Genomic DNA, 26,843 nt, shown 5'->3' with positions numbered 1-26,843 from the left:
TGGCCATTTGTATGTCCTCCTCTGGAAAAAATGTCTGTTCAAGTCCTTTGCCCATTTAAAAAATCAAGTTACTCAGTTTTTATTTTTTTGGTTTTGATTTGTTCAGTTCAGTTCAGTCACTCAGTCGTGTCCCACTCTTTGAGACCCCATGAACCGCAGCACGCCAGGCCTCCCTGTCCGTCACCAGCTCCCGGAGTTTACTCAAACTCATGTTCGTTGAGTCAGTGATGCCATCCAACCATCTCATCCTCTGTCTTCCCCTTCTGCTCCTGCCTTCAATCTTTCCCAGCATCAAGGTCTTTTCAAATGAGTTTGTTCTTTGCATCAGGTGGCCAAAGTGTGGGAGTTTCAGCTTCAACATCAGTCCTTCCAATGAACATTCAGGACTGATTTCCTTTAGGATGGACTGGCTGGATCTCCTTGCTGTCCAAGGGACTCTCAAGAGTCTTCTCCAACATCACAGTTCAAAAGCATCAATTCTCTGGTGCTCAGCTTTCTTTATAGTCCAACTCTCACATCCATACATGACTGCTGGAAAAACCATAGCCTTGACTAGATGGACCTTTGTTGGCAAAGTAATATCTCTGCTTTTTAATATGTTGTCTAGGTTTGTCCTAACTTTTCTTCCAAGGAGTAAGCGTCTTTTAATTTCATGGCTGCAGCTACCATGTGCAGTGATTTTGGAGCCCCCCAAAATAAAGTCTGCTACTGTTTCCAGTAGAAACATCTATTTGTTCTCCATCTATTTGCCATGGAGTGATGGGACTGGATGCCATAGTCTTAGTTTTCTGAAAGTTGAGTTTTAAGCCAACTTTTTCACTCTCCTCCTTCACTTTCATCAAGAGGCTCTTTAGTTCTTCTTCACTTTCTGCCATAAGAGGGACGTCATCTGCATATCTGAGGTTATTGAGATTTCTCCCGGAAATCTTGATTCCAGCTTGTGTTTCATCCAGTCCAGTGTTTCTCATGACATACTCTGCATATCAGTTAAATAAGCAAGGTGACAACACACAGCCTTGATGTACTCCTTTCCTGATTTGGAACAAGTCTGTTGTTCCTTGTCCAGTTCTAACTGTTGCTTCCTGACCTGTACACAGATTTCTCAAGAGGCAGGTCAGGTGGACTAGTATTCCCATCTCTTTAAGAATTTTCCACAGTTTGTTGTGATCCACACAGTCAAAGGCTTTCGCATAGTCAATACAGCAGATATAGATGTTTTTCTGGAACACTCTTGCTTTTTTGATGATCCAGTGGATGTTGGAAATTTGATCTCTGGTTCCTCTGTCTTTTCTAAAACCAGCTTGAACATCTGGAAGTTCTTGGTTCACGTACTATTTAAGCCTGGCTTGGAGAATTTTGAGCATTACTTTACTAGCGTGTGAGATGAGTGCAATTGTGCGGTAGTTTGAGCATTCTTTGGTATTGCCTTTCTTTGGGATTGGAATGAAAACTGCCCTTTTCCAGTCCTGTGGCCACTGCTGAGCTTTCCAAATTTGCTGGCATATTGAGTGCAGCACTTTCACAGCGTTATCTTTTAGGATTTGAAATGGCTCAACTGGAATTCCATCACCTCCACTAGCTTTGTTTGATTTGTAGGAGTTCCTTAGATATTTTAGAAATTAATCCCTTATCAGATAAATAGCTTGGGAAATATTTTCCCCCACTTTGTAAGTTACCTTTTCAATGTTAATGGTTTCTGTTGCTGTGTAGAAGTTTTTAATTTGATATAGCTCCATTTGTCTATTTTTGCTTTTGTTGTCTGTGCTCTTGACATCATATCTATGAAATCATTACCAAAATCAGTCTTGAAGTCTTTCCCCTGTGATTTTTTTTCTTGCTGTTGTAGTTTCAGGTCTTACATTTAAGTCCTTAGCCCATTTTGAGTTGATTTTTGTGTAAGGATCCACTTTCATCTTTTTGCATATGGATATCCAGTTTTCCCAATATCATTTGTTAATACGGAGTTTCCATTCAACAAATACTTATTAAGCATCTTTGGGCCAGGCATTATGGTAAGCATAGGAGAAAGGGAAAGATATATCCACCTGCAAGGAGAGATAAGAAAGCATTCTTAAGTAAGCAATGCAAACAGAGGAAAACAACAGAATGGGAAAGACTAGAGATCTCTTCAAGAAAATTAGAGATAACAAGGGAACATTTCATGCAAATATGGGCACAATAAAGGACAGAAATGGTAAGGACCTAACAGAAGTAGAAGAGATTAAGAAGAGGTAGCAAGAATACACAGAAGATGGCTGATTCATGTCAATGTATGACAAAAACCACTACAATATTGTAAAGTAATTAGCCTCCAACTAATAAAAATAAATGGAAAAAAAAAAGAATTAAGTGAGACCAAAAAAAAAAAGAATACACAGAAGAACTGTACCAAAAAAAGGTCTTAATAACCTGGATAACCATAATGCTGCAGTCACTCACCTAGAGCCAGACATCCTGGAGTGTGAAGTCAAGTTTGCCTTAAGAAGCATTACTACAAACAAAGCTAGTGGAGGTGATGGAACCCCAGCTGAGCTATTTCAAATCCTAAAAGATTTAATCCTGTTAAAGTGCTGCATTCCATATGTCAGCACACTTGGAAAACTAAGCAGTGGCCACAGGACTGGAAAAGGTCAGTTTTTATTCCAATCCCAAAGAAGGGTAACGCCAAAGAATGTTCAAAATACCATACAGTTGCACTCATTTCACATGCTAGCAAGATTATGTTCAAAATCCTCCAAGCTAGGGTTCAGCAATACACGAACCAAGAACTTACAGATACACAAGCTGGATTTAGAAAAGGCAGAAGAACCAGAGATCAAATTGCCAACATCCACTGGATCATAGAAAAAGCAACAGAATTCCAGAAAAACATCTACTTCTGCTTCATTGACTACACTAAAGCCTTTGACTGTGTGGATCACAACAAACTGTGAAAAATTCTTAAAGAGTTGGGAATACCAGACCACCTTACCTCCCTCCTGAGAAACCTGTATGCAGGTCAAGAAGCAACAGTTAGAACCAGACATGGAAAAACAGACTGGTTCAAAATTGGGAAAGAAGTACATCAAGGCTGTATATTGCCACCCTGATTATTTAACTTATATGCAGAGTACATCATATGAAATGCCAGGCTGGATGAATCACAAGCTGGAATCAAGATTCCTGGCAGAAATAACAATAACCTCAGATATGCAGATGACACCACCCTAATGGCAGAAAACAAAGAGGAACTAAAGAGTCTTTTGATGAAAGGTGAAAAAGCTGGCTTAAAACTCAACGTACAAAAAACTAAGATCATGGATCCAGTCCCATCACCTCATGGCAAACAGATGGGGAAACAATGGAAACAGTGACAGACTATTTTCTTGGGCTCCAAAATCACTGCAGATGGTGACTGCAGCTATGAAATTAAAAGACGCTTGCTCCTTGAAAGAAAAGCTATGACAAACGTAGACAATACATTGGCTGATGAAGATCCGTATACTCAAAGATATGGTTTTTCCAGTAGTCATGCACAGGTGTGAGAGTTGGACCATAAAGAAGGCTGAGCACTGAAGAATTGATGCTTTTGAACTGTGGTGTTGGGGAAGACTCTTGAGAGTCCCTTGGACAGCAAGGAGATCAAACCAGTCAATCCTAAAGGAAATCAGTCCAGAATATTCATTGGAAGGACTGATGCTAAAGCTGAAGCCTCAATATTTTGGCCACCTGATGCAAAGAGCCAATTCATTGGAAAAGACCCTGATGCTGGGGAAGATTGAGGGCAGGAGGAGAAGAAGGCAACAGAGGATGAGATGGTTGGATGGCATCATCCACTCAATGGACATGAGTTTGAGCAAATTCAGGGAGATTGTGAAGGACAGGGAAGCCTGGCATGTGGCAGTCCATGGGGTCACAAAGAGTACAACACGAGTGAGCAACTGAACAACAAGAGGATTCAGGCTGAGAATAACATAATGGTTGCAAGTACAATCTCTAGAACCAAAGTACCTGGGTTCAAATCCTGGTGCTATCATTTCTAACTGTTTCATTTTGGACAAATTACTAACTCTGCAGTCCCTCAAGGCCCTCATCTATATAAAAGGGGTATTAGTTATGGTTCTTTCCTCACAGTGTTGATTCGAGGATTTAAAAAAATACATGTAAAAGGTTTAGAAAAGTGTCTGGCGTTTGTTATGCACTCTTATGTACTGGCTCTTAAGGCACAGTCCTTACCTCTCAAGAGCTCACAGTCTCCAGTTGTCCCCTGTCCACCTGACCCACGTGGCAGGCTGGGCTATCTGGGTCTTTGGCACCTCAAGTGACCCATAGTTTCTGGCTACACTGTCCTGGAATCACAGGATGAATGGGTGCAAGTTTTGGGGTCACATATTCCTGTGCGACCCTGGGCAAGTAATTTCTAATTTCTGGGTCTCACTTTGTGCACTTGTAAAGGAAGGAAGTTGGAGCAAAATAGATTTCCAAATCCCATTAAATGCCTTGTTCTGGGTAGACCGTTGGCTTGAGCAAGTCACTCAACATCTCTGCGCTTGTCTCACCAAAAAAAGCAGAATAATATTACTAACCACCTCCCAGGTTATGGCGAAGATACCACTACACAACGCAAACCCCCAAATCCCGCGCTCGCTCATGGGAGGCCGCGTTTATACTCGGTCCCTTTGCTTTTCAGCGCAGGCGCGCTGGAGCCCGGGCGGCCTGCAGGTTCCAGACTTCCGGTTCCGAGGGGACTGAGGCCAGACTGAGACTAATGGCGGCGTCCACGGAGCAGGCCACGGGGGGCGTTGAGAAGACCGCGGCGGAAGAGAAACCGCGAGTTCTGGAACCCGGGGCAGCCCCGTTCGGAAATTTCCCTCATTATTCCCGCTTCCACCCTCCAGAGCAACGGCTCCGCCTCCTACCCGCGGAGCTTCTTCGCCGGCTTTTCCCTCCGAGTTCCGAGACAAGGCCGATCCTGGGACTCGACGTGGGGTGTAACTCCGGGGTGAGTGCCGGGGGAGGAATCGGACGTCGGTTGAGCCGAGAGGTTGGCAGCCTTCAAGTCCGCTGGGCTTTCGTCCTGGGCGTGGTATTACACCTCTCCCAGCGTTCCCAAAATGAGTTTAAAGGTGTAGCGTTCTACCCCTTGCCGATGCTACGGGACCTCGGGGCTCCTAACACCATCTCTTTTAGAAATCTGGGGGAGGAATCATTTTCAAATTCGTTCGGAATTCCTGCGCCCCGCCTCCGCACTTGCAGCATCACAGCCGAACCCCGGGTGGGCAGGGCCACAGTGCCTGGGCTTCCGGCTATTGCCTCCTGTCCAACGTGGCTGGCGACTTGCTGGAGGAGAGGGGGCTGCCTGAGACCCACGTTTGGAAGCGTAGGGTTGGGATTGGTTTACTGGATGAGATGACCCGGGGGTGACAGAGTTATGCCTGAAATTAAGATAAGTGTGAAACAGTGCAGAATGGACCCTGGAGCCAAGTGGATATTTTAAAAGCAATCAATTGGCTGAGTACAGTGGAGAAGATCGAGAAAGAAAATAAAGCATCCTGTTAGAGGAAGGCTTTGCCACATTTTCTTACCACAAAGTATTCTTAGGCATAAGAATGATTATAGTCAGACCACAAGCAAAATAGCGGAGTTGTCTTTCTAGCACCTATTTGTAGTCACTAGGATATCCTAGAGGAGCAGGCATTCCGACCCTATGATTACAGATGCTTCACAAAGTTAGTACCGTCGCTCCTTTCCAAACAAGGAGGGGAAGGGGTAAGGAAAATTTTACCCTGTTTAGGCAGAAGAGACTTTAGTAGAAGATTGAGGGCTGTAGGGACACAGCTGGTAAATGGGAGGGGGGGTTGCATTTGGACACAGGCTAAAAGCTGGAATGAGTAGAGATGGGTGTCTGGCTATCCTTTGCAGACATTTCTCTACTGTGATGATATATGAAATCAGAGGGGGAAAGCAATGGAAAAGAGAAACTGGATAGCAGATTTGGGGTTTCATGAAAGGCATTAGGAAACCACAAGAGATTTTAAAGTTGAAAGTGCTATACGTGCACGTTAGGAGCCAAGACATAGTTGCAGTTAACTAGAGCAGTGGTTCCTAAACTTGGCTATATATTTAGAGAGTTTATTATTTTGCACTTAAGAAAAGATGCTTATATTAATACTTGATAAGACCCCCCCCCCAGTTCAAAATACAAAGGGATACATAGAAAGTCTCTACTCCTGACCCTAAATCCTCCTCTACCCATGATGATAGTTGCTCAGTCGTGTCCGACTCTGCAACCCGTGGACAGTAGGCTGCCAGGCTCCTCTGTCCATGGAATTCTCCAGGCAGGAATACTGGAGTGGGTGGCCATTTCCTTCTGCAGGGGATCTTCCAGACCCAGGGATTGAACTCAGGTCTCCTGCACTGCAGGCAGATTCTTTATGTCTGAGCCACCAGGAAAGCCTCTTCCTGTACACAATGGCAACTGCTATTTATAATTTCTCGAGTATGTGGCCTGTGTGTACACAGACATCTATGTATGTATAAATATCTCACCTCTTCTAGTTTTACAAATAATAGCACACTATTTTGCACCTTGCTCTTCGTTTAGTAATTTGGAGATCACTCATGTCACTACATTTTTTCTTAGTAGCTTCATAATATTTTTTTGTATAGATGTGCCATAATTTTGGGGGTACTTTGTTTAAATCTTAAAAACTAGGCCTTACTCTAGACCTACTGAATCAGAAACTTGGGGATTGAGACCTTGAGTCTGTATTTTCTTTTTTTTAAGCTTCCTGGGAACTCTAAGATTCAAGAATTAAGAATGGAGAGTATTAAGAGATGTGGTAGAGGAGGGACTGATGTGATGAAAATGACTGATCAAACAAGGAATACACCCAGGACTTGCATGGTGGTCCAGTGGTTTAAGAGTCTACCAATGCAGGGGGCACGGGTTTGATCCCTGGTCAAGGAACTAAGGTCCCACATGCCATGCATGCATGGTCAAAAGATTTTTTTTTAAATGTGGTACACCCAGGATCAGCCAGCAGGAGGGAAACAGAGAAATAAATACAGAGAAAGGGAGAAATTTTTAAGCAGAATACTGTACAATCTTCCTACTCAAAATGTGGTCCTTGAACTATAGCATCAGCATGACGTGGAAGCTTACTAGAAATACAGAATCTCAGTTCCCAACCCAGATCTACCAATTCAACATTTTTATTTTAGTAAGATCCCTAGGTGATGTGAAGGACTATTAAAGTATGAGAAGCCTGTTATGGAGTAAAGAACTTAATGTTGCCTAAATCTTGCCATATAATAACCATGTGACATTGGACTGTCCTCTGAACCATAATTTTTAAAATACAGGGGTTTTGTGTGTGTGTGTGAACTATGCCACACATAGAGAACAGTGCACAAAACATAAATTCACACTTTATGAATTATTATAAAGCAGAAACTTTGATGACTAATGTCTGTATCAAGAATAAAATGTCAGCAACCCAAGAAGTCTCTCATATGCCTTTCCCTGCTCTTACACCCCCCTCTCTACCCAGAGAGCTCAACTTTTATTATTATTGTTCCCTTGCTTTTTTTATAGCTTACTATTTTTGTATCCCTAAACAATGTAGTTTAATTTTATACATTTTAAAACTTCATATAAATGGAAGCTTGCCATGTATTTTCTTTTTGTGTCCTGCTTTTTTATTCAGCCTTATGTGTTTTCGTGAGTCATCCATGTTGCTGCACTGAGCTGAATTCCTTCATTTTTAATTGCTATCTGGTTGCTACCTTACATTGCTACCTTACATCCCATGAAGCCAGGAGTAAGTGATTCAATGAGAGGCTAAGAGATGCAGGTTTCTCTTCCATTCACTGGTCGAGAGCTGCAATGACAAAGCTCTTTTGGATTCCTCTAGGATCTGAGTGTGGCTCTGTACAAACATTTCCTTTCCCTACATGATGGGGAGACCTGCTCAGATGCCTCAAGAGAACTCCATCTCCTCTGCTGCGACATAGATCCTGTCCTGGTGGAACGAGCTGAAAAAGAATGCCCTTTTCCTGATGGGTTGACTTTTATTACCCTGGACTTCATGAATCAAAGAACCCGGAAAGTTCTCCTGAGCTCTTTCTTGAGCCAATTTGGACGCTCAGTTTTTGATATTGGCTTCTGCATGTCAGTAACCATGTGGATTCACCTGAACCATGGGGACCAAGGCCTGTGGGAGTTCCTGGCCCACCTTTCTTCCCTATGCCGCTACCTCCTTGTGGAGCCACAGCCCTGGAAGTGTTACCGGGCAGCTGCAAGGCGTCTCCGGAAGCTGGGCCTCCATGATTTTGACCACTTCCGCTCCCTGGCCATCCGAGGTGATATGGCCAGTCAGATTGTGCACATCTTGACCCAGGACCATGGCATGGAATTAGTATGCTGCTTTGGCAACACCAACTGGGACCGAAGTCTTCTGCTCTTCAGGACAAAACAAGCCACAGAGACTCATCCGATCCCTGAGTCACTGATAGAAGAAGGAAAAGAAAGGAACAGAATAAGATTCTGGAGACAGTGAGATGGGAGGGCGGTAAGACCAGGATAGAGATATTGAAAAGAGTTTTATATAAAAATTAAGTTAAAAAAAAAATTAAGTTCACTCTCCTTAACTCCTGGTAGTTGGGCAGCCTCCAAACCTGGCAGAAGTTTTGTAAATGTCCAGGACATGGAACTAAACAAATCATTATCTGTTCCCCATTTTGGGGGATGATCCCTGAGGAGACTGTATCTGAGGGGCAATGACCTGGGCTGTCTGGAAGGAGGTGACCTGGAGAAAGTGCTTCTGGGATATGGAAGGGGATGCTTTTGGTGATTATTTAGGAAAACTTAGACAAGGTTAGCCTTAGAATGTATCTGTTCCCTGGGCTACTTGAATCTGATCTGCCTTCTTCAGGCTTCTTCTAGACTTATCCTGTCTATGAGGCAAAACCTCACAATACAGTCTGGAATGGAAAGTCATTATCCTGTTTAAAGGGGAGCTTTGGTAGGAAAAATATCTTTCCAGAGCAGGTCAAGTTTCCAGCATGCCCAGGCTGAGCACGGCAGTCACAGATACAGTACTAGCCAAGATACATTGACTAGCATTTACAATGTGTTTAAAAGATTTAAATCATGAATTCAAAATTCATCTGGTACAAATGAATGAAGTGGGATTGTATACAGTATATACAATTATATATAATAAAAGTAACTTGAATATGATTGAGAATACCCTGTGAATCTGGAGTAGAAAAGAAACTTCTGCCTTTAACCACTCTACCCTTGGAGGTTTCAGCTCAAGAAAAAGAACCTCACCCAAGCTCAAAGCAGAAAACATGCCAGTGAGTAAGTTAATTTAGGACTCTCTTGTCAGGGACCTCTGCCAAAGCACACCAGCATGAAGACACATACCACTATGGGGATGGGAATATACGCAGGGAAGCGTACACAAAATGCAGCCTGCAGTTGGATGGCTGTAGCATCTGTGCTGTGGAACAGGTGTCACTGATGTCTGACAGGTGTCAATTTTTAAAACACCCATGAGTCTATTCCAAGGGAAAATGGAAGGTAGAAACAGATTTGGTGGAGAGAAGACGGAAAAACAAAACACCTAGCTAAGAAGGGAGACTGGATTGATGAGTTTAAAAATCCCTAAGATCCTGTTTTCAGAGTTGATGTTATAAGAGGAAGGAACAGGGAACAAGAGAGTCTGAACCACCAATTAGAGGTTGGACCTCTTGAAAGAGAAGTTAGGAAAAGTTCCTACTAAGGAATTTGAACTTTATGCATGAGGGAGCAGAAGCCAGAGCAGTCTCTAAATAATAGGAGGATGGAACCAAAACCTTCATTTAGGAAAACCAGTTTTTCTATTTTGTGCAGGATAATTGTATGGTTGGTGCCATTTCCAATCTCAATTAGACTCCAATACTACTTCTCAGTCTTTTTATATTGCTGCTTCTGATCACTTTTACCCTAGTGACTCTTCCAGACTTTTCCCCTCTGCAGGCTTTTGACTCTATTCCTGCTCCATTAATCTACGCAGGTGCCCTAACCACCGCCTAGTGCCATTTTTGTTTCAGGTGTCAAGAAGTCTTTTCTTGCCCTCAGTCTTGAACCCTTCATCTTCCCTTGTTTTCACTTCTAACTTACCCAGTAATGTTTTATCCAAATAACCTCTGCCTAAGTCCCTGATCCCAGCCTATACTACCTCTCCCAAAGTGTACTTTATTAAGGATCCTCTTGGTGTCCTTTGGCCCCATTGACTCCTTCCTATCCACCTACCAACATGTTCAGTTCTCTCTCATCTTCAAAACCACCAACTTTTCCTTTGTCCTATCTCCCTCTCCACCTTATGCAATCTTTCCCTCCATCTCTTCACCACCAAACATGAGCAAAGTCCTTGAAAGAAAGGATGCCAGAGCCTCTGCTCCCTCCCCTCCCATTCATCAGTGACAACCCAAACACCATATTCTGAGGTCTGTCTTCAGTCTTCCTCCTGAGCCATGGAATCATTCAACACTATTGACTCCTTCCTTATTGAACGACTCGCCCTTGGTTTCTCTGTCATACCTCTCCCCCTTTATTCTCTTCCAATCTCTTAGTTTCTCTCTGTCCTTTAAGCAATTGGTTCATATTTTAATTTGTATAAAAATTACCTGGGACGTCCTAGATTCATCTCCAGAAACAGTGATTCGGGTCAGAAATGGGGCTTAAGATTTTGGTTTGATTTGGGGTTTTGGCACTTTTTTTTTTTTTTTGCATTTTTTTTTACTGTGGTAAAATAAATGTAACATAAAATGTAGTTTTAACTATACATTTCTGTGTACATTCTGTGGCATTAAATACATCCACAATGAGGAATCTTTTTAACAAGTACCCAATATGATTCTGATGCAAGTTGAAACACCACAGTGTAACACTGGGGGTTCCTTAGTATCCATCCAGTCCTCTTCTACATATTTTTCCTGGGGTGATTTCCTCTGTTCCAATACCTTTAACAACTGCCTATACACTAATAACCCCCAATAGTTATAAGCCCCACCTTCACAGTTCCAGATTAATATTTCTCTGTTTTGTAGTCACATTCCCTTGATGGCTCAGACGGTAAAGAATCTGCCTGCAATGCAGGAGACCCGGGTTCAGTCTCTGGATCAGGAAGATCCCCTGGAGAAGGGAATGGCAACCCACTCCAGTATTCTTGCCTGGAGAATTCCACAGAGGGGCCTGGCAGGCTACAGTCTATGGGGTAACAAAGAGTCGGACATGACTGAGTAACTAACACTTTTCCCTAGATAGTTATCTGGCACCTCAAATCCAACATATCCCAAAAGCAAACTCACTACCTTTATTCCAAACCTAATCCTATCTCAATTGTTGGCATCCTCTCATTGCTTAAGCTACAAATTTCAGTTAATTCTCCTCATTTATACTTCCCACATTGAAATACAGCCCAGTAAATTCTACCAGTAATATGTAAGTTCCACTTATTCCATCCATGTGACTGGTGCCTACCAAAGGTTTCCAGGTACATCTTCAGTGGTTTCCAGGTACTTAGAGTCTTGTCCATTATCCAGTGTCTAACGACTACTGTTCAATAAGGTAGCTGCTTGCTATTTAAATTAAATAAAATGAAATAAAATTTAAAATTCAGCTCCTCAGTTCTGCTGGCCACATTTCAGGTGTTCAGTGGCCATATGTGACTAGTGACTAGATTATTGGACAGCACAGATATAGAATATTCCCATTGTTGCCGAAAGTTCTGTAGGACAGTGCTAGTCTTCATGCCTTTCCTCCATACATCAGTCATACTGAAATGAACTTCATAGCACAAATTCCTCCTTGCCTTTGCTCTCCCCTCCTCTTCCACTTTGCAGTGTGGTTCAACTGTTTGTCCTAAAAGATGGCTCAGATGTTACATTTTCTCAGAAATCTTCCCCAACTACTATAGTACTTACATTTGTTACTATACTCTAGTGAGGACTTTGCATGGAAGCCTCTATTACAGTGTTTACCTCATCGTACTATAATTGTTTTGATGCCTCTTCCTCATCACCAGGAGACTGAGCTCCTCAAGCTCAACTTATTTTTGCATAGCCCTAACTCAATGTCTGACACATGGTAGGCAGCCAGGAATTACTTGTTGAATGAAGATATGAGTGAACAAAAGAGAAATACACCAGAATTCAAGTACTGAGAAGAAAAGGGAGACCTATGAATGAGCAAAAGACTATCCAGGATACTGTAAAAATGGGGAAACTAGAAAGTTGAGAGGAGAATATGCTTAGCCTTTGGCATGGATTTTTGAGTAATGTTTCCCAAATATACATCTGAGATAAGATGTTCATTCCAAGGCCTTCTTTATTGATAGTTTGGAAGAGAGCAGCAAATAAAGACTAGATACAAAAATTTGGAAGTCATTCACATAGAATGATTAAGATTTAATGAGTAGTAAATTCCAAAAATAGGTGGATGTAATAGGGGACAAGATCCTAGGTTTGAGGGCTGCTAATAGTTTTTGAGTGAGGAAAATAAGGAACAACCAAAAGAGGTCTGGTTAGAAACAGGGAAAAAAGAAAACAGAAAAAGATAATACAGGACCATGTGCCAGACAACATAAATTTTTAAATCCTGAACCCTATGGGATAGATACTATTATTATCCTCATTTTGCAGATGTGGGAACTGAAGCATACACAAGTTAAGTGACTCCCAAGGTCACACACCTTGTAAGCGGCAGAGCTGGGCTTTGAACCTAGGCAGTGTAGTTGCAGAGACTGGGCCTTGACTACTATGCCTTGAAATGTCACAGAAATCAAGACTGAGAAGAGATTCCCAGAAAACAGTGTAAAAGAGCATATGCTTTGGAGTTATTATGCTGCTTCAAATTATGTGTTCAGACCTGGGAATAAGAGACCCAGCCAGGCCACTCTTAGGTATGCCTGATGTTCTTAGAATTTCCCTCACAGAAATCAGGCCTAATTCTAGGTTTAATACCTAGTAGTAGCCCTGCTGCTGCCGCCTTCCAATTAAATAAGCACATTTTGCAGGCATAGACACCCTGATAGGTCTCCGTAAGTGCTAACTACCCTCACTGTGCTCTTGACTTGCCAGCATCCATAACCTTTCCCTGAATTTCTGAAACATCCAATCTGCCCCTAGCTTTGACTTCTGGATAGGACCTCCAAAAGTGGGTTTCATGCTAAGGAAGTAGGGATTCTAAGGCCTACTCCAGGATGTATTAAAATCCAAAAGTCAGAGCCTTCTCAGCAATCTGGCATCAAGTGTGGCCTAGGAACAGTGCAGTGGAAAGAACATCAGGTTTGGAAGGAGGCTCTGCCAGTAACTCATTGTATAACCACCCTATTCAATTCATTTAACCTCTCTGAGCTTCAGTTTACTCATCTGTACAACTGAAATAACCAGGCCTTTTTCCTATGCCCAGATGAGCTAAACGATATGAAAGTAATTGGCAGAATATGGTTATGGTTAAACCAAAGTGCTATTATCTTCTAAGCATGCTATGGATCACAACCATGCCTGTTAGATCAAAGGCTTATGAGAAAAACATCTCGTCTCTAGAAAACATGCATCTTACTATTTCGAATAATTTGTTTTTTAAGATGAGGAAGTAATAGGAGTATAGCTTCAGCTTACAGAACATTTTATAGGAAGCAATGCTGGGAGGGAGTGATCGTTATGACGGTCGCGCAGTGATAGCAGTGATTACAGATGTGAGTTTACCTACTTCTCTGCTGATCTTAATTTAAGAACACTTTGCAGCCCTGTGACCCTGCTGCTGCTCTCTCCCTTCACCAAGGCAAGGTGAAGAAATATATATGGGGCTGTGGCAGGCTGCATATTGGTCGTCTGAAATGTCCACATCCTAATTAATCCCTGAGACCTGTGGTTGCTACCTTCCATAGCAAAAGGGACTTTGTAGATGTGTACAGATGTGTTGAGTAAGAATTTTGATTAAGGATTTTGAGATCAAGAGATTAATCCCGGTTATCAGAGTTGGCCCTAAATGTAATCCTAAGTGTCCTTAAAGAGGGAGGCAAAGGGAGATTTGACCACAGTAGGTGGAATGACAGAAGCAAGAAGTCGGAGTGATGTAAGGAAGGACTGGGAGCCAAGAAATGAAGTTAGAAAAGGCAAGGAAGTTGATTCCCCCCAGAAGCCTCCAAAAGGAATGCTGCCCTGCCAATACCTTGAATTTAGACTTCTGACCTCCAGAACTGTAAGAGAATAAATTTGTGTTGTTTTTAAACTACTGAGTTTGCAATGATTTGTTACAGCAGGAATAGGAAACTAATACAGGGATTCTGACTACAATGAGACTGAGCTACAAGCCAAGCGGCAACTGTCCCAAATAACTCCTGATTGCAGGAAATGGCCCAGTGACCAAAGGAAAAGGCTGGGGCTCCATCAACATGGGTAACAGGAATCTTCAGTCACTAAAAGCTTTGGGAGATGCTTCAGCATCTGAACCTGACCTCCTAACATTTCTATAGGCTGAGCAGTTACCTGACCTGTGGGGAGGAACTGTTTTATTTGAAATCTGTAGCAGTTAGTTTCAAAAGAGATGTGTAAATAGTGCTCATAACGATGAGGTCCCAGTATCAAAAGGGTAATGATTGTATAATGGCCTAGGAGAGCCTTTGGAGATGGTAAGAATATCTTTGGCTTCAAGAAAAGATCATCTTTATTTATCCTCAAAATAGCCTAATTTAGGAACCAATACCAAACATGACAAGAGACTTACTGAGGAATAAGAATGAAGAATGGTCCTGGATAGACTTTAAAAATATTTATCTGTAATCCAGTATATTCAAGAATTAGCATTTCAACATGCAGTCAATATAAATAAAAATTATTAATGAGATATGTTATTTTCTAATACTGCCTTCAAACTCTAGTGTGGATTTTATACTTCTAGCTCATCTCAGTCTGGACTAGCCACATTTCAGATGCTTATTAGCCACATGTGGCCAACGCTACACATTTATATCAAATCAAAAAGTAATTTATCAAGTTCCTTCCATATACCCAGCATGCTTTTAGTTGCTATGGCCAGGGGGCGGTGCGGGGGGCGGGTGGTCAGAAATCAGTTAAACCAGCACCAGGGACTGATTTTGTGGAAGACAATTTTTCCATGGACGAGGGTGGGGGTGGGGTGATGGCTTCGGGATGATTCAGGTGCATTACATGTATTGTGCACTTTATTTCTAGTTTGTGGCAATCTCCGGATATTCCACCTTGACTTTAGGCTTAGGGTTCGGGCTCCTATGAGAATCTAATATTACCACCAATCTGACAGGAGGTGGCGCTCAGAGGGCAATGTAAGTGATGGGGAGCGGCTGTAAACACCGATGGAGCTTCACTTGCTCACCTGCTGCTCACTTCCTGCTCTGCAACCCGGTTCCTAACAGACCACTGACAGGTATCTGGTCAGTGGCACAGGGGTTGTAGACTCCTGAGTTAAACAAACCCAGGCTTCTAAAGATTAGATTTATTTTAGCAACTATGTTAAAGTTGAGGGGGATAAAAAAGAGGCTCATACATAGCATGTAACCAGGTGAGCTTCAGAAAAGGAGAAATCATCATAACAGTAGGTTTTGCATCCACAGAGTTAATCAAACATGGATCAAATGTATCTGGGGAAAAAATTACAGAAAGTTCCAAAAAGTGAAACTTGAATTTACATTATATTTACAACTATTTATGTAGCATTTATACTATATTAGGTATGACATGTAATCTAGGGATGATTTAAAGTATAATGGAGGATATACATAGGTTATATGCAAACACTACATTTTATATGAGGGACTTGAGCATCATCTGTGGATTTTGGTATCAGTTGGAGTCTTAGAACCAATCCCCCAGGGCTACTAAGGGACAGAGCTGTATAGCTTTTGCAATGGTAACAAGAGGAAAAGGAGCATGCCCTATAAGCCAAGTAAATGAACCTCTCTGAAAGGGTACACAGAAATGGGTGTTTTATTCACTGAGGACAGACTGGCTGGTCTGGAATGGAGATGTCACTCTGAGCAGTAGTGAGAAATAACAATGCTCTTTGCCAATGTAAGTAGATTCTGGATGAAATATTTAAAGTAAAAAGAAAACCATAAGCATACTAGAGAAAAAAAGGTAATTTTAAAAAATTGGAGTACTTTCTAAACACAAGACTCCAAAAGCCATAGAGAAAAAGATCAATAAATTTGACTACCTAAGGCAAGGGGGGAAAAAAAATCCAATAAAGTCACATGACAAACTCCCAACTAGGAAAAACTTTGCAATACATGTGACAAAGGGCAAATTTCATTATAATACAACCAAGTCTTATACATCTATTAGAAAAAGACGTGCACAGAAAATGATAACGGCAGATAAACACCTGAAAATTTGTTTAATCTTACTCCTTATTAATTACATGCAAATAAAAACAACGAAAGAATACTTTCATCACTTAGAGCAATATTCACGAAATTCTTAAACAGTGATGGTGAGAATTTGGGAAAGTAAGTATTTTTATACCTTATTAGTGGGAATATAAATTATCATAACCAATCTGAAAGGCAATTTGTCAGTATTTATCGAAAATGTTTACTGAACATACCTAGAAATTCCACTGCTAGGAATTTATCCTGTGAATATACTCACGAAAGTATGTCAGGATGTGTATACAATATTATCCATTACAGCTGGTTGATAAAAGTAAAAAGCTGGAAACAACATAAATGTCCATCAGTAGGAAACAGTATGGTACAGCCGTAAATAGATTACTATGCAATTGTTTAAAAAAACAAGGTAGGGACTTCCCTGGTGGTCCAGTGGTAAGACTCTGTGCTCCCAATGCAGGCAGGCCAGATTCAGTCCCTGGTCAGGGAACTAGATCCCACAAGCCACAACTAAAAGTTCACAACTGAAACAGATCCCACGTGCTGCAGTTAAAACCTGGTGCAGCCAAATAAATATTTTTAAAAAAGAAGAAGGTAGATCCATATATGCTAGTATTAAAAGGTGTCTCCAAGATATTTTAAGTACAAGAAGAAAGGTACAGAACAATTTGAATGGTAAGATCCCATTTTTTTACCTTTTAAAAAGAATATACACATAGAAGGTAATACAATATTTAAAAGTGAAAAATGAAAGAATTCATTTTTATAAGTATAAGCATATTTAATCATATCAAAGAATCAACCAAAAAGTTCAAATGGCTCATTTTGGGAGGTAGGGAATGCAGCAAATAATTGCTTCTGTATTGTTTGATTTTTTAAACCATATGTACCTAGTGCTTTTTTAAAATAATTTTAAATATTTCTGAAAATTAAGAAACAGTGTCTTTCTAAAAATAATTCTCTCTCATCCCCCATTGTCCCATCCACCTATCTATCTAACTTTTCCCTCTCAGCATAGCCCAAATTCTTGAGAGAGTTTTAAGTACCTCTTGTCTCCATCCCTTACTTCGTACATCTTTCTCAACCCTTCAAAATTTGATTCTGCCAAAGTCACCAACCATATGTGGCTAAAGTCAGTGGGTATGTCTAAGTCCTGATCTGGCCTGACATCGGTATCAGGAACTATTAAGTCATTTTTTTGGAAACCTCTTGGGCTCTGGTGACAGTACTTAGCCAGTTGTCTTCCTCCATTTCTGCAGACCCCTCTCTACTTTTCCTAATGATTCTGTCCCAGTTTCCTGTCTTTCTTTGCATGATCTCCTCCACTCTATGGCTTTAGTTATTACCTATGTTCTGATGACTCACAGTGTCTTATCTCTAGTCCAGACATCTCTCCTGAGCTTCAGAAGTATTTAACATCACCATGCATCAGTACTTCTCAGCATTTCCTGCATCATGGCACATGCAGAAAATGATGGTGCTTTTGTGGCAGTCCACCTTACCGAGACTGTGCTCTGTTGGAAGGAGCTTGTGCTGCTTTGAGAGTTGAGAAGATCAACATGCAACACACTGGGAAGCTTTCCCTGAGGTACAATAGTAGGGAAGCTCTGACCTCTGTTTTTTTGTTGTTGTTGTTGTTCTGACCTCTTGGCTAGACATTTCCACCTGGACATCTTCCAGGCATTTCAGTGTGAACATGTTTGGAAGTGAACATATCCTCTCCCAAACCTGCTCTTCAGGTGTTTTTGATGTTTCAGTGAGTGGTCCAGAGGTCTTGGCTTAGCGCTCTGCTTCCCTCCTCTTCCACTCCCAAGATCTGCTGACTCTAATACTATTTATATCTTTAAGTCATCTCTCCATCATGCCTATCATTTTCCTAATCCAGAACCCGTAGTTTCTAGTTTTTCCCAGTTACTACAAAAACTTTCTCTCTGGTCTCCCTTACTTCAGTCTTGCTCTCTCTAATCTGTTCTCCACACTGCAACCACAGTGATCTTTTTAAAATACGGTTGTAATTAGGACCCTCCTCCCATCCTGCTTAATACCATTCAAAGGCTCTGCACTGTTTTTAGGATAAAGAATGATTGTCCACTAATTAATTATCTTTTCAATCTCATCACTTATCATATCTCATGTGAATTCCTTATTAGGTAGCTAATACTACATGCACAGTGCCTGTGATATAGTAAAGACTCAATATGAATTTTTGAATGATGAAAATGAGGTTTAAGGACCTGAGCAGATCCACCATATCTGTGCCAAGTAGAAGCTTTCAAAGCACATACTGGCAATGCTGTCAAAACCCAAAGAACATGTTGTCCTATGTGGAATTAAGCAGCACTAGCACAGATCTATTCCTATTCAGCAAATGAACCAAATAATAGCCTTTCCCCAGCTCCTTTCTTCCTCTTACTGAGCAGGAAAGACTAAAAAATCAGGTTACCAACCTAACTGTCTCCTTACGTCAGGAATTCTAAACTGGGGTCAGTTCACCAACAAGTGTATTTTATTGTTGAACTTAGCTATTTGATATTGGAATACATTCTTAAATAAATGTGCATCATTTTAATGCACAGTTCTTGCTTTATGTTTTTTTGCTAATGACTTATTACTTGCTGTGTATTTTATATTTATTTTAGACTAGGGAAATGATGTTAGACAAAAAGCAAATTGGAGTGATCTTCTTATTCAAGTTCAAAATGGGTCATAAAGTAATGGGGACAACTCGCAACATCAACAACACATTTGGCCCCAAACTGCTAACAAATGTACAGTGCAGTGGAGGTTCAAGAAGTTTTGCAAAGGAGACAAGAGCCTTGAAGATGAAGATCACAGTGGCCAGCCATTGGAAGTCGACAACGACCAATTGACAGGACCATCGAAGCTGATCCTCTTATAACTACACAAGAAGTTGCCTAAGAACCCAAGGTAGACCATTCTATGGTCATTCAGCATTTGAAGCAAATTGAAAAGGTGAAAAATCTTGATTAGTGGGTGCCTCATGAGCTGACCACAAAAAAAAAAAAAAATCATCATTCTGAAGTGTCATCTTCTCCTATTCTATGCAATGACAACAAACCATTTCTCCATCAAATTATGATGTGAGATGAAATTGGATTTTATATGACAACTGGCAACAACCAGCTCAGTGGCTGGACCGAGAAGCTTCAAGGCACTTCCCAAAGCCAAACTTGCACCAGAAAAAGGTCATGATTATTGTTTGGTGGTCTGCTACTGATCTAATCCACTACAACTTTCTGAATTTCAGCGAAACCATTATATCTGAGAAGTATGCTCAGCAAATCGAAAAGCTGCAATGCCTGCAGCCGGCATTGGTTGACAGAAGGGGCCCAATTCTTCTCCTGACAACGCTCAACTGCACATTGCACAACTAACATTCACTTCAAAAGTTGAATGAATTGGGCTACAAAGTTTTGCCTCATCCACCATATTCACCTGACCTCTCAACAACCTACTACCACTTCTTCAAGCATCTTGACAACTTTTTGCTGGGAAAATGCTTCCACAACCAGCAGGAGGCAGAAAATGCTTTCAAGAGTTCATCAAACCCCAAAGCATGGATTTTTATGCTATAGGAATAAACAAACTTATTTCTCACCGGTAAAAATGTATCGATTGTAATGGTTTCTATTTTGATTAATAAAGATGTGTTTGAGCCTAGTTATAATTTAAAATTCATGGTCCAAAACGGCAATTACTTTTCCATCAGCCTAATAACACAGTAACCAAATGGCTACAATGCCAAACTGAGGAATGAAGATGCCCTAACACCAAATGAATGACCACATAGTATTGAAAGAGAGAACCCCATTCAGTGTACTGATGTGAGCAGTGAGGGCATGGTTCTGAGATGCCACCTACCAGTCATTCATCAGCACTGTATGCACAGTTAGACCATGCCACCAAACTTGTTTATTACCAACAGCTTGCAGCGACCAGAAACCTAAGAGGCCTAGCTTGTTTTGTAACACGGATAACTCGGGTAAAGAACAACTAATGGGACTTCCCTGGCAGTACAATGGATAAGAATCCACCTGCCAATGCAGGGAACTCGGGTTTGATCCCTGGTCTGTAAAGATTCCACATGCTTTGGAGCAGCTGAGCCCATGTGCCACAACTACAGAGCCTGCACTCTAGAACCTGCGAGCTGCAAGTACTGAAGCCCCTACACCTGGAGCCTGTGCTCTGCAACAAGAGAAGCCAACTCAGTGAGAAGCCCGCACATCGGAAGGAAGAGTAGCCTGAATTCGCCATAACTAGAGACAGCCCATGCCCAGGAACAAAGACCCAGCGCAGCCAAAAACAAAGAAAGAACAATTTATGATCAGAAAACCAATGTTGGGACTTAAGTATAATTTTTAATAAGTGAATAATACCATTAAGAAATTAAGGTGTATTAAGCCTCTTCAAAGACAGAAAGCATGGAGCAATTGTAGCTATACTTCTTTCACCTCCTGTCAGTGAAGATAAAGGTCTGTGAACCATAGAGAATCTACCAAAATCTATATGTCTAAACTTTAAAGTGTGTAAGAGCCTTTAACTTAAGGAGAATAGGTACTTGTTCTGACAAGTGCAGATGTTCTGGCTGTGTTTATTAAACAAGGGTAAACATCTGAATGTGAAGTAAAAAGTCATCTAGATGGCTTGTTTGCTTCCAAAATTTAGCTATTTGGAAACATCCAAGAATAGTTAAAAATGCCTGGTAGACTCTTTTTTTTTTTTTTTTTAGACTTCTCTGTCCATGTGATTTCCCAGGCAAGAATACTGGAGTGGATTGCCATTTCCTTCTCCAGCCTGGTAGACTCTTAAGGTTTTTTCACGTGGCTTTGGAATGCAACAGATTTGTGGACTTTTAAACCTTTTCAGGAAACCACCATGTCTCATATTTGTTGAAAACTCAGGACTAGAACATTGATTCCTATTCAATAAATGTTAAATGACTGAATGAATAAGAATGCTGAAGGATTCCAAAGATGCCAATATCTATCATAAGAAATAAGGTGAGTTCTCTCAAAATGAAATTACATTGACAAAAAGATGTGTACAAAAATATTTAGAGCACCTTTATTCACAATAGCCCCAAAATGGAAACACTCAAATATCCATCAACTGGGAGAATGGATAAACAAATTATGATACAGTCATGCAATGGACAATTATATAAATATAAAATTATATAAATATAAAAGAATAGATTACACATGGCTGAATGGCAAAAACATAATTAAGCTAAAGAACACAGACACAAAAGAGTACATACTACATGATTCCACTTATGTGATATTCAAGAACAGACAGCGATGGTGATAAAATTCAGGAAGTTGCAGGGGGTGTGTGTTGGTAGGTACAGGGTAATTGACTGTGTGGGGGGATGACCAAATTCTTTGGGGGTGACAGTTCAGGCGGGTTACATAGGTGAATATATTATTGTTGAAATTCACCAAACAAAACACCCGAGATCTGTGAATTTTATTGTATGTTAAGGATAAATCTATTTTTTAAATTGTTTTAAAGCAAAGGTGAGATCTGATGGGAGTAACCACCATCTTCTAGGCTCCAATAATCACTATACTCAGGCACTCTTCATCAAGCTACCTCTACACTCAAGAATCCAAAATGACTTATTACTTGTCCTGTCAAATCCATATCTTTATTCTCATCTCCATACAAAACTTCCTCCATTAACTTCTCCCACTTCCCACCCTACCACTGGTATCTGCTCATTGTCCCATGCAGATAATTTGCTCTTTCCTACCTGAATCTCCTTGTGTCCTTACCTGGCCTGCATCCTACTCAAGTTCTCTCTGCCCTTCAAGTTCCACTTTAAATTAAGGAGCCTTCCTTCAGAGTGGAATTCTTGGTTAATTCTAGTCAATTTGAGCACCCAATGTTCCCTCAGCTCTTATGTTCATTTATTGGATAATGTGGTGTATACCCCAATTTTAATAAAATGCACAGAGACTGTGGCTAGGGATCCCTTTGTATTTCTCTGCAGAACCCACTTCAGAACCAGCATCACCGGGCCAGCTTATATGGTATCCAGACAAGGGCAAATAGCTATTTAACCAAGGACCAATGAGAATCACATAGAAGGGAACTCTGAGGCCCTTCAGGGGCCTAGGTGGTCTGTTGGCTTTTCTTCTTTCAAGCAAACAGTTCAACAAGGAAGGATCTGGTCCCCACTGAGAAAGCAAGTGGCTGAGAACAAGGTTGTATTCTTCTTCTGCTCAGTCTTCCCTCTTCTTTAACCAGTGAGGAAAAGACCAGCACTGCTCTGAGTGGGGCAGAACCAGTTTGCAGGGCTCAGATTTCCATAGTGCTCGAAGGACCCGATCCGGAAGGAAGAAAAGGGTGGCGGGAGCATTTAAGGCCAAGCAGGCACTCAAGCCTCTTCCCTTAGATTTACACCCAACACGTATGCAGGAAAGCGAATTAAAAACACCGACGCTCACAACCACATATACACGTGCACGCCCAGCCCTACAGAAGCAGACGCGCATGCCCACTAATCCGCGTGCACCCTACTTAGTTTTCTCTGCTATAGATGCCTCCCATTCCACCACCGCTCGGCCCAGCCTGGCTTCTCCTATCCCGGCACGGGGGAGGTTACTAGGCCCGACCCTGCCAGGTCTGAGAAGACTGTTTCTCTATGCGGGGGGTGGTTGGGGTGGGGGCGGGAATGGCCTGTAGGGAAGGTCCTTTCCTTCAGGGCGGAAGCAGCGCGCTCTAGCCCGGCGGACTTAGCTCTTGTCCTGGGAACATCTGGAGGGGGCTGGGAGGGGCGCGCATCCAGAGTGAACGTGGATTGGCTACGCGGGAGGGGGAGGCGGGGTCTGAGCGAGGGGCGGGGTTCACTGGCCCCTTTAAAGCCTTGACATCAAGAGGCGGCCCCAGCACCCCCCCTTTTCTTTGCCCCCCGCCCCAGAGCCGCGGCCATGGACCCGGCGGATCCGGCCTGCCCTGGCCCAGCTCAGCACCTGATTTCGGTGAGTTCTGGGCCCACTTGCAATTTAAAGGGCGGCAAGTGAAGGGTCTGTAAGCCCCGGGCCGAGGGTGGGACGTATGGAGGGTAAGACTCCCGTGGCAGCCTTGGGTCGGAGAGGGCGGCGCAGCTTCCTGCCGAACCTCGCTGCTGTCCCTTCGCGCCCGCCGCACTCACCCCAGGGGGACCAGCCGCGACTCTACCCACCCCCACCCCACGCCCTCCCGCCCCCCGCGCCATCCTCGCGCACACTCCGTGGCCCCGGAAGGGAAACTTTCCAGAGAGGGGGATGTTCCGGGGGGCCGGCCTCCCTCCCCCTTTAAAAGCCCTGACCTTGCCCCAGCTGCGCACCCCACCCCACCCGCATCCCACCGCCTGGGTGCCGTTTAGCGGTGCCAGGTTGTTGCTGGGGGGGAGACTCTCCCCAAAGCGCAGGCGCGGAGAGGAGCCTCGGGCTCCTCACTCCTTGCAGTCCCGGTGGCCTGGGGCGGTGGGGCGTGGGGGAGGTGGGGAGAGGCGGAGAGCTCGGGGTCTCCCGGAACGATCCTTCCGTGGCTTTGAGGGGCTGCGGAAAGGAGAAAGAGATTTGGGCAGGCTGAACACTAAAGAGGCTGAGGAAGGGAGAAGGGCTGGGCAGGGAGTGGAGCCAGGACAGCGCCTGCAGGAAAGGCTCTCTGGGTCCTGGCTGCGGTGCCAGAAGAATGCAGAGAATTTATCTGTGCCCGACACTCCCCTGGCCTAGGCCGACTAGAAGAGCGACTGTCTGAACCCCAGCCCCGGTCTCCTGATCTGGGCCCAAAGCCCCGCTGTCTCTCCGGCCCTGGCGCTGCCCCAAGGGCACGGAGGACCCTTATCTCCCACCGGCCTGGTTTTCCAGGTGTCTCAGCGCTATCCACTAGCCTCTCCAGCTGCTACTTCTTAAACGCCGGCCTTCCTGAGAAGCCAGGGGTCTTAGGCTGCCGCGTTGTCTGGCTGTAAAGGCAGAGCTTCTATTCCCTTCTTAACACTGCTCTCCCTCCCCCCACGGGTCCTCCAGCTTAAGCACAATTGTCCGCCAGGGATAGCGGTGGAAACAGATGCCTGGAACACGTGTGGTCCTGGAGGAGGGGTAACGAAGGGTCAGAGTCTGACGGTTCTGTGGACAGTGTGTGTGCTTCGTTGCTCAGTGATGTCTGACTCTTTGCGACCCCATGGACTGCAGCCCGCCAGGCTCCTCTGTCCTTGGGGACTCTCCAGGCAAGAATACTGGAGTGGTTTGCCATGCTCTCCTCCAGGGGATCTTCCCAACCCAGGGATCAAACCCAGGTCTCCCCAATTGCACGCGGTGGACAGTACTTTGGGGAAAATGAACCTAACCCAGTTGCCCTGTTGCAGACCCTCTCTTGCAAGACTTGCCAGCTGACTGGGAGACTCCTTGTCTTTCAAGAAAGGAGATAACACAATTCACTTCTCATTTTGGGTCCCTGACCTTCTGAGAACAACCTGGGGTTAGTGGGTTTCTTACCTCAGAGAAACACTTGCATCCCTGTTTGGGGAGATATTCCCATGTAGTTCAACTTTGTTTTCAGTCTGTGGTCTGTGCATGAGGTGGGATGAGCCCTCCAGCTTCTCTCCAGGTCAGGCCTTTGGAGGATAGCGAGAACCTGAAGGGGCAGGTGGCCTGGACTGCAGGGAAAAGGCCCTTCTACAACAGGCAGATGGAAATGAAAGTGTGTGAGGATCAATCTGCTATCACTGTGAACTGGGAGTCAGGAGCTCTGGTCCCTGCCCTTTGTAGGTTGCTCTGTGACCTTAACCAAAGTAGTTTGCCTCTCTGGTGTTCCTTTCCCGATTGTAAAATTCAGCAGTTAGACTAGAAAGCTCTACCATTCCTTTCCACGTTTTGCATTGTGTGGTTTCACTGATGAGTGAAATTGGAGGGGAGAAAGGTCCTCCAGCAGGGTAGCTGTTTGGAGACGTAAATTGCTTAGGATTAGAACCTTGGGTTGGAGGGGTGCAGACTCCCTTATCCTGCCTAAGGGTAGCCACTGCTCTGCTCACCCCTGGTGCCTTGGAGTATGAACTCCTGCTGGCTAGGATTTGGCCCACCCATCAAGGCCTCTGGTGAGACATCCTGGCAGGCCAGTCTTTGAGCTGGGCCTTTGGGGAGGGGTTGAGAAAGGAAAAGGCAGCCAAGGGCCAGCAGGGTAAGCAGATTCCCAGGAGACAGTTTGCATCTCAGCTGTTGGGACTTGTTTTAGGATCCGGGCCAGGGACTACAGCACACTCATCCACTCTCTTAGGGGAAGAGGGCAAGGAGAGCCCCACTGCTGTTGCCCAGCCTGGCCCCACTCACCTCACCTCTGTACTCACCACCCCCAGCTCCCAGCCACCCTCCCAGACCCTGCCGCACCAGCCCAGCAGCAGCAGAGAGAGACTGCCCCAACCCCACCTTGCCTGGACTCCTTCCCTCCTGGGGGTAGCTCTTGCTCAGGAGTCAGGCTCTCCAGGTTGGGACTTGCTCTCTAGCTCAAGAGCCAGAGGCCTTCACGTTCTCCTCGTTTGTTTTCAGCCTTTGGTCTCCGGGTGCTGAGGGGGATATCAAAGGAGACGTGGTGGGCAGAGAGGCCCTGGGACCAGTTACATGTGGAGCACATTCTCCTGCACTGCTTTTCCCTCTGCTCGCTCCCCAGGAGCCCTCTTCCCCTGGGCCTTGCTGCCCACGGGAGTGAAGCTACAGCAGAGGGTGTTGAGGTTAGACACCCCCCCCCGCCCCCGCCGCCCCAAGGAAGCCTTCCTTACTGCTAGGAGCCCCTGGGATGCAGAATGGAAGCTCCCAGGAAGGTCAATTTCCCAGAAAGTGGCTAATGGTGGAGTCCCTGTCAGAGTGAAGGATGCGGCTGTTGCTAGGCAGAGGCTGCTGTTTCCTCTTGGGGTGTGGCTCTGAGGCTGGCCAGCCAGAGGCCCCGTTAGAAGCAGGAGAAAGTACTCTTGCCTCACAGCCAAAGAGGGGTCCCTGGCCCCCTCAGCCTTGGGTCACCAGAAGCACATCTCTCAGGACAAATGCTGCTTCTGCCCCTGCTTCCCCAACTCCTCCCCTGATTCACCACTACTAACACTGTTTGCTTTGACAGTCCTCTCCCAAACCTGGCAGGCTCCTTCAGCCCTCAGTCTGGCTGCACTAATGGACTGATTGGATTTTCTATACTTGGGAGTTTAGGATTTCTGATTGAACATGCAAATTTATGTAAATCAATCTGGGATCTGCCACTGCATCAAAACAACATAGAGTCACAGGCTGGAAGAAATCCTAGAGACAGTCTAGTCCAACGCCCTAGTGTTAAAAATGGGGAAACTGAAAAAAAAAAAAAAAAGAGGGAGGTGCGGTGAAATCTAGAGGGGGAAATGATTCATACAGTGGCGAGTGTCAGAAGCAGGGCTCATGACTCTGGTCTGTTGTT

General features: G+C 43.7%; 3 protein-coding genes across 4 annotated transcripts in view; 2 read left to right on the top strand and 1 right to left on the bottom strand.

The window, feature by feature from the left end:
- The window catches only part of LOC122427692 (tubulin alpha-1C chain), a 1,128,437-nt gene that overhangs the window by 616,819 nt on the left and 484,775 nt on the right, over positions 1-26,843 (bottom strand). The gene's annotated exons all lie outside the window — the stretch shown is intronic.
- Positions 4,727-14,266, top strand: BCDIN3D (BCDIN3 domain containing RNA methyltransferase). Its single transcript, XM_043447377.1, has 2 exons — positions 4,727-4,981; positions 7,896-14,266. The coding sequence occupies exons 1-2, from the start codon at positions 4,748-4,750 to the stop codon at positions 8,538-8,540; spliced, it is 879 nt and encodes a 292-aa protein (XP_043303312.1). The 5' UTR covers positions 4,727-4,747; the 3' UTR covers positions 8,541-14,266.
- NCKAP5L (NCK associated protein 5 like) overlaps positions 23,257-26,843 on the top strand; it is a 32,173-nt gene continuing 28,586 nt past the window's right edge. For both annotated transcript variants that reach the window (XM_043447304.1, XM_043447303.1), the window contains exon 1: positions 23,257-23,407. The gene's annotated coding sequence lies outside the window, so the exon portion shown is untranslated. The remainder of the gene's footprint in view (positions 23,408-26,843) is intronic.

This window comes from Cervus canadensis, chromosome 25 (genome assembly GCF_019320065.1).
Source record: "Cervus canadensis isolate Bull #8, Minnesota chromosome 25, ASM1932006v1, whole genome shotgun sequence".
Classification (NCBI taxonomy): domain Eukaryota; kingdom Metazoa; phylum Chordata; class Mammalia; order Artiodactyla; family Cervidae; genus Cervus; species Cervus canadensis.
The sequence above is the reverse complement of the archived record's forward strand: the minus strand, read 5'-3'. Positions and strand labels throughout refer to the sequence as shown.

Bases quoted from the DNA above. Each gene is read 5' to 3' on its own strand.
- BCDIN3D (XM_043447377.1), top strand. From the start codon at position 4,748: ATGGCGGCGTCCACGGAGCAGGCCACGGGGGGCGTTGAGAAGACCGCG. The intron at 4,982-7,895 runs GTGAGTGCCGGG...GGATTCCTCTAG, and splicing joins ACGTGGGGTGTAACTCCGGG to GATCTGAGTGTGGCTCTGTA.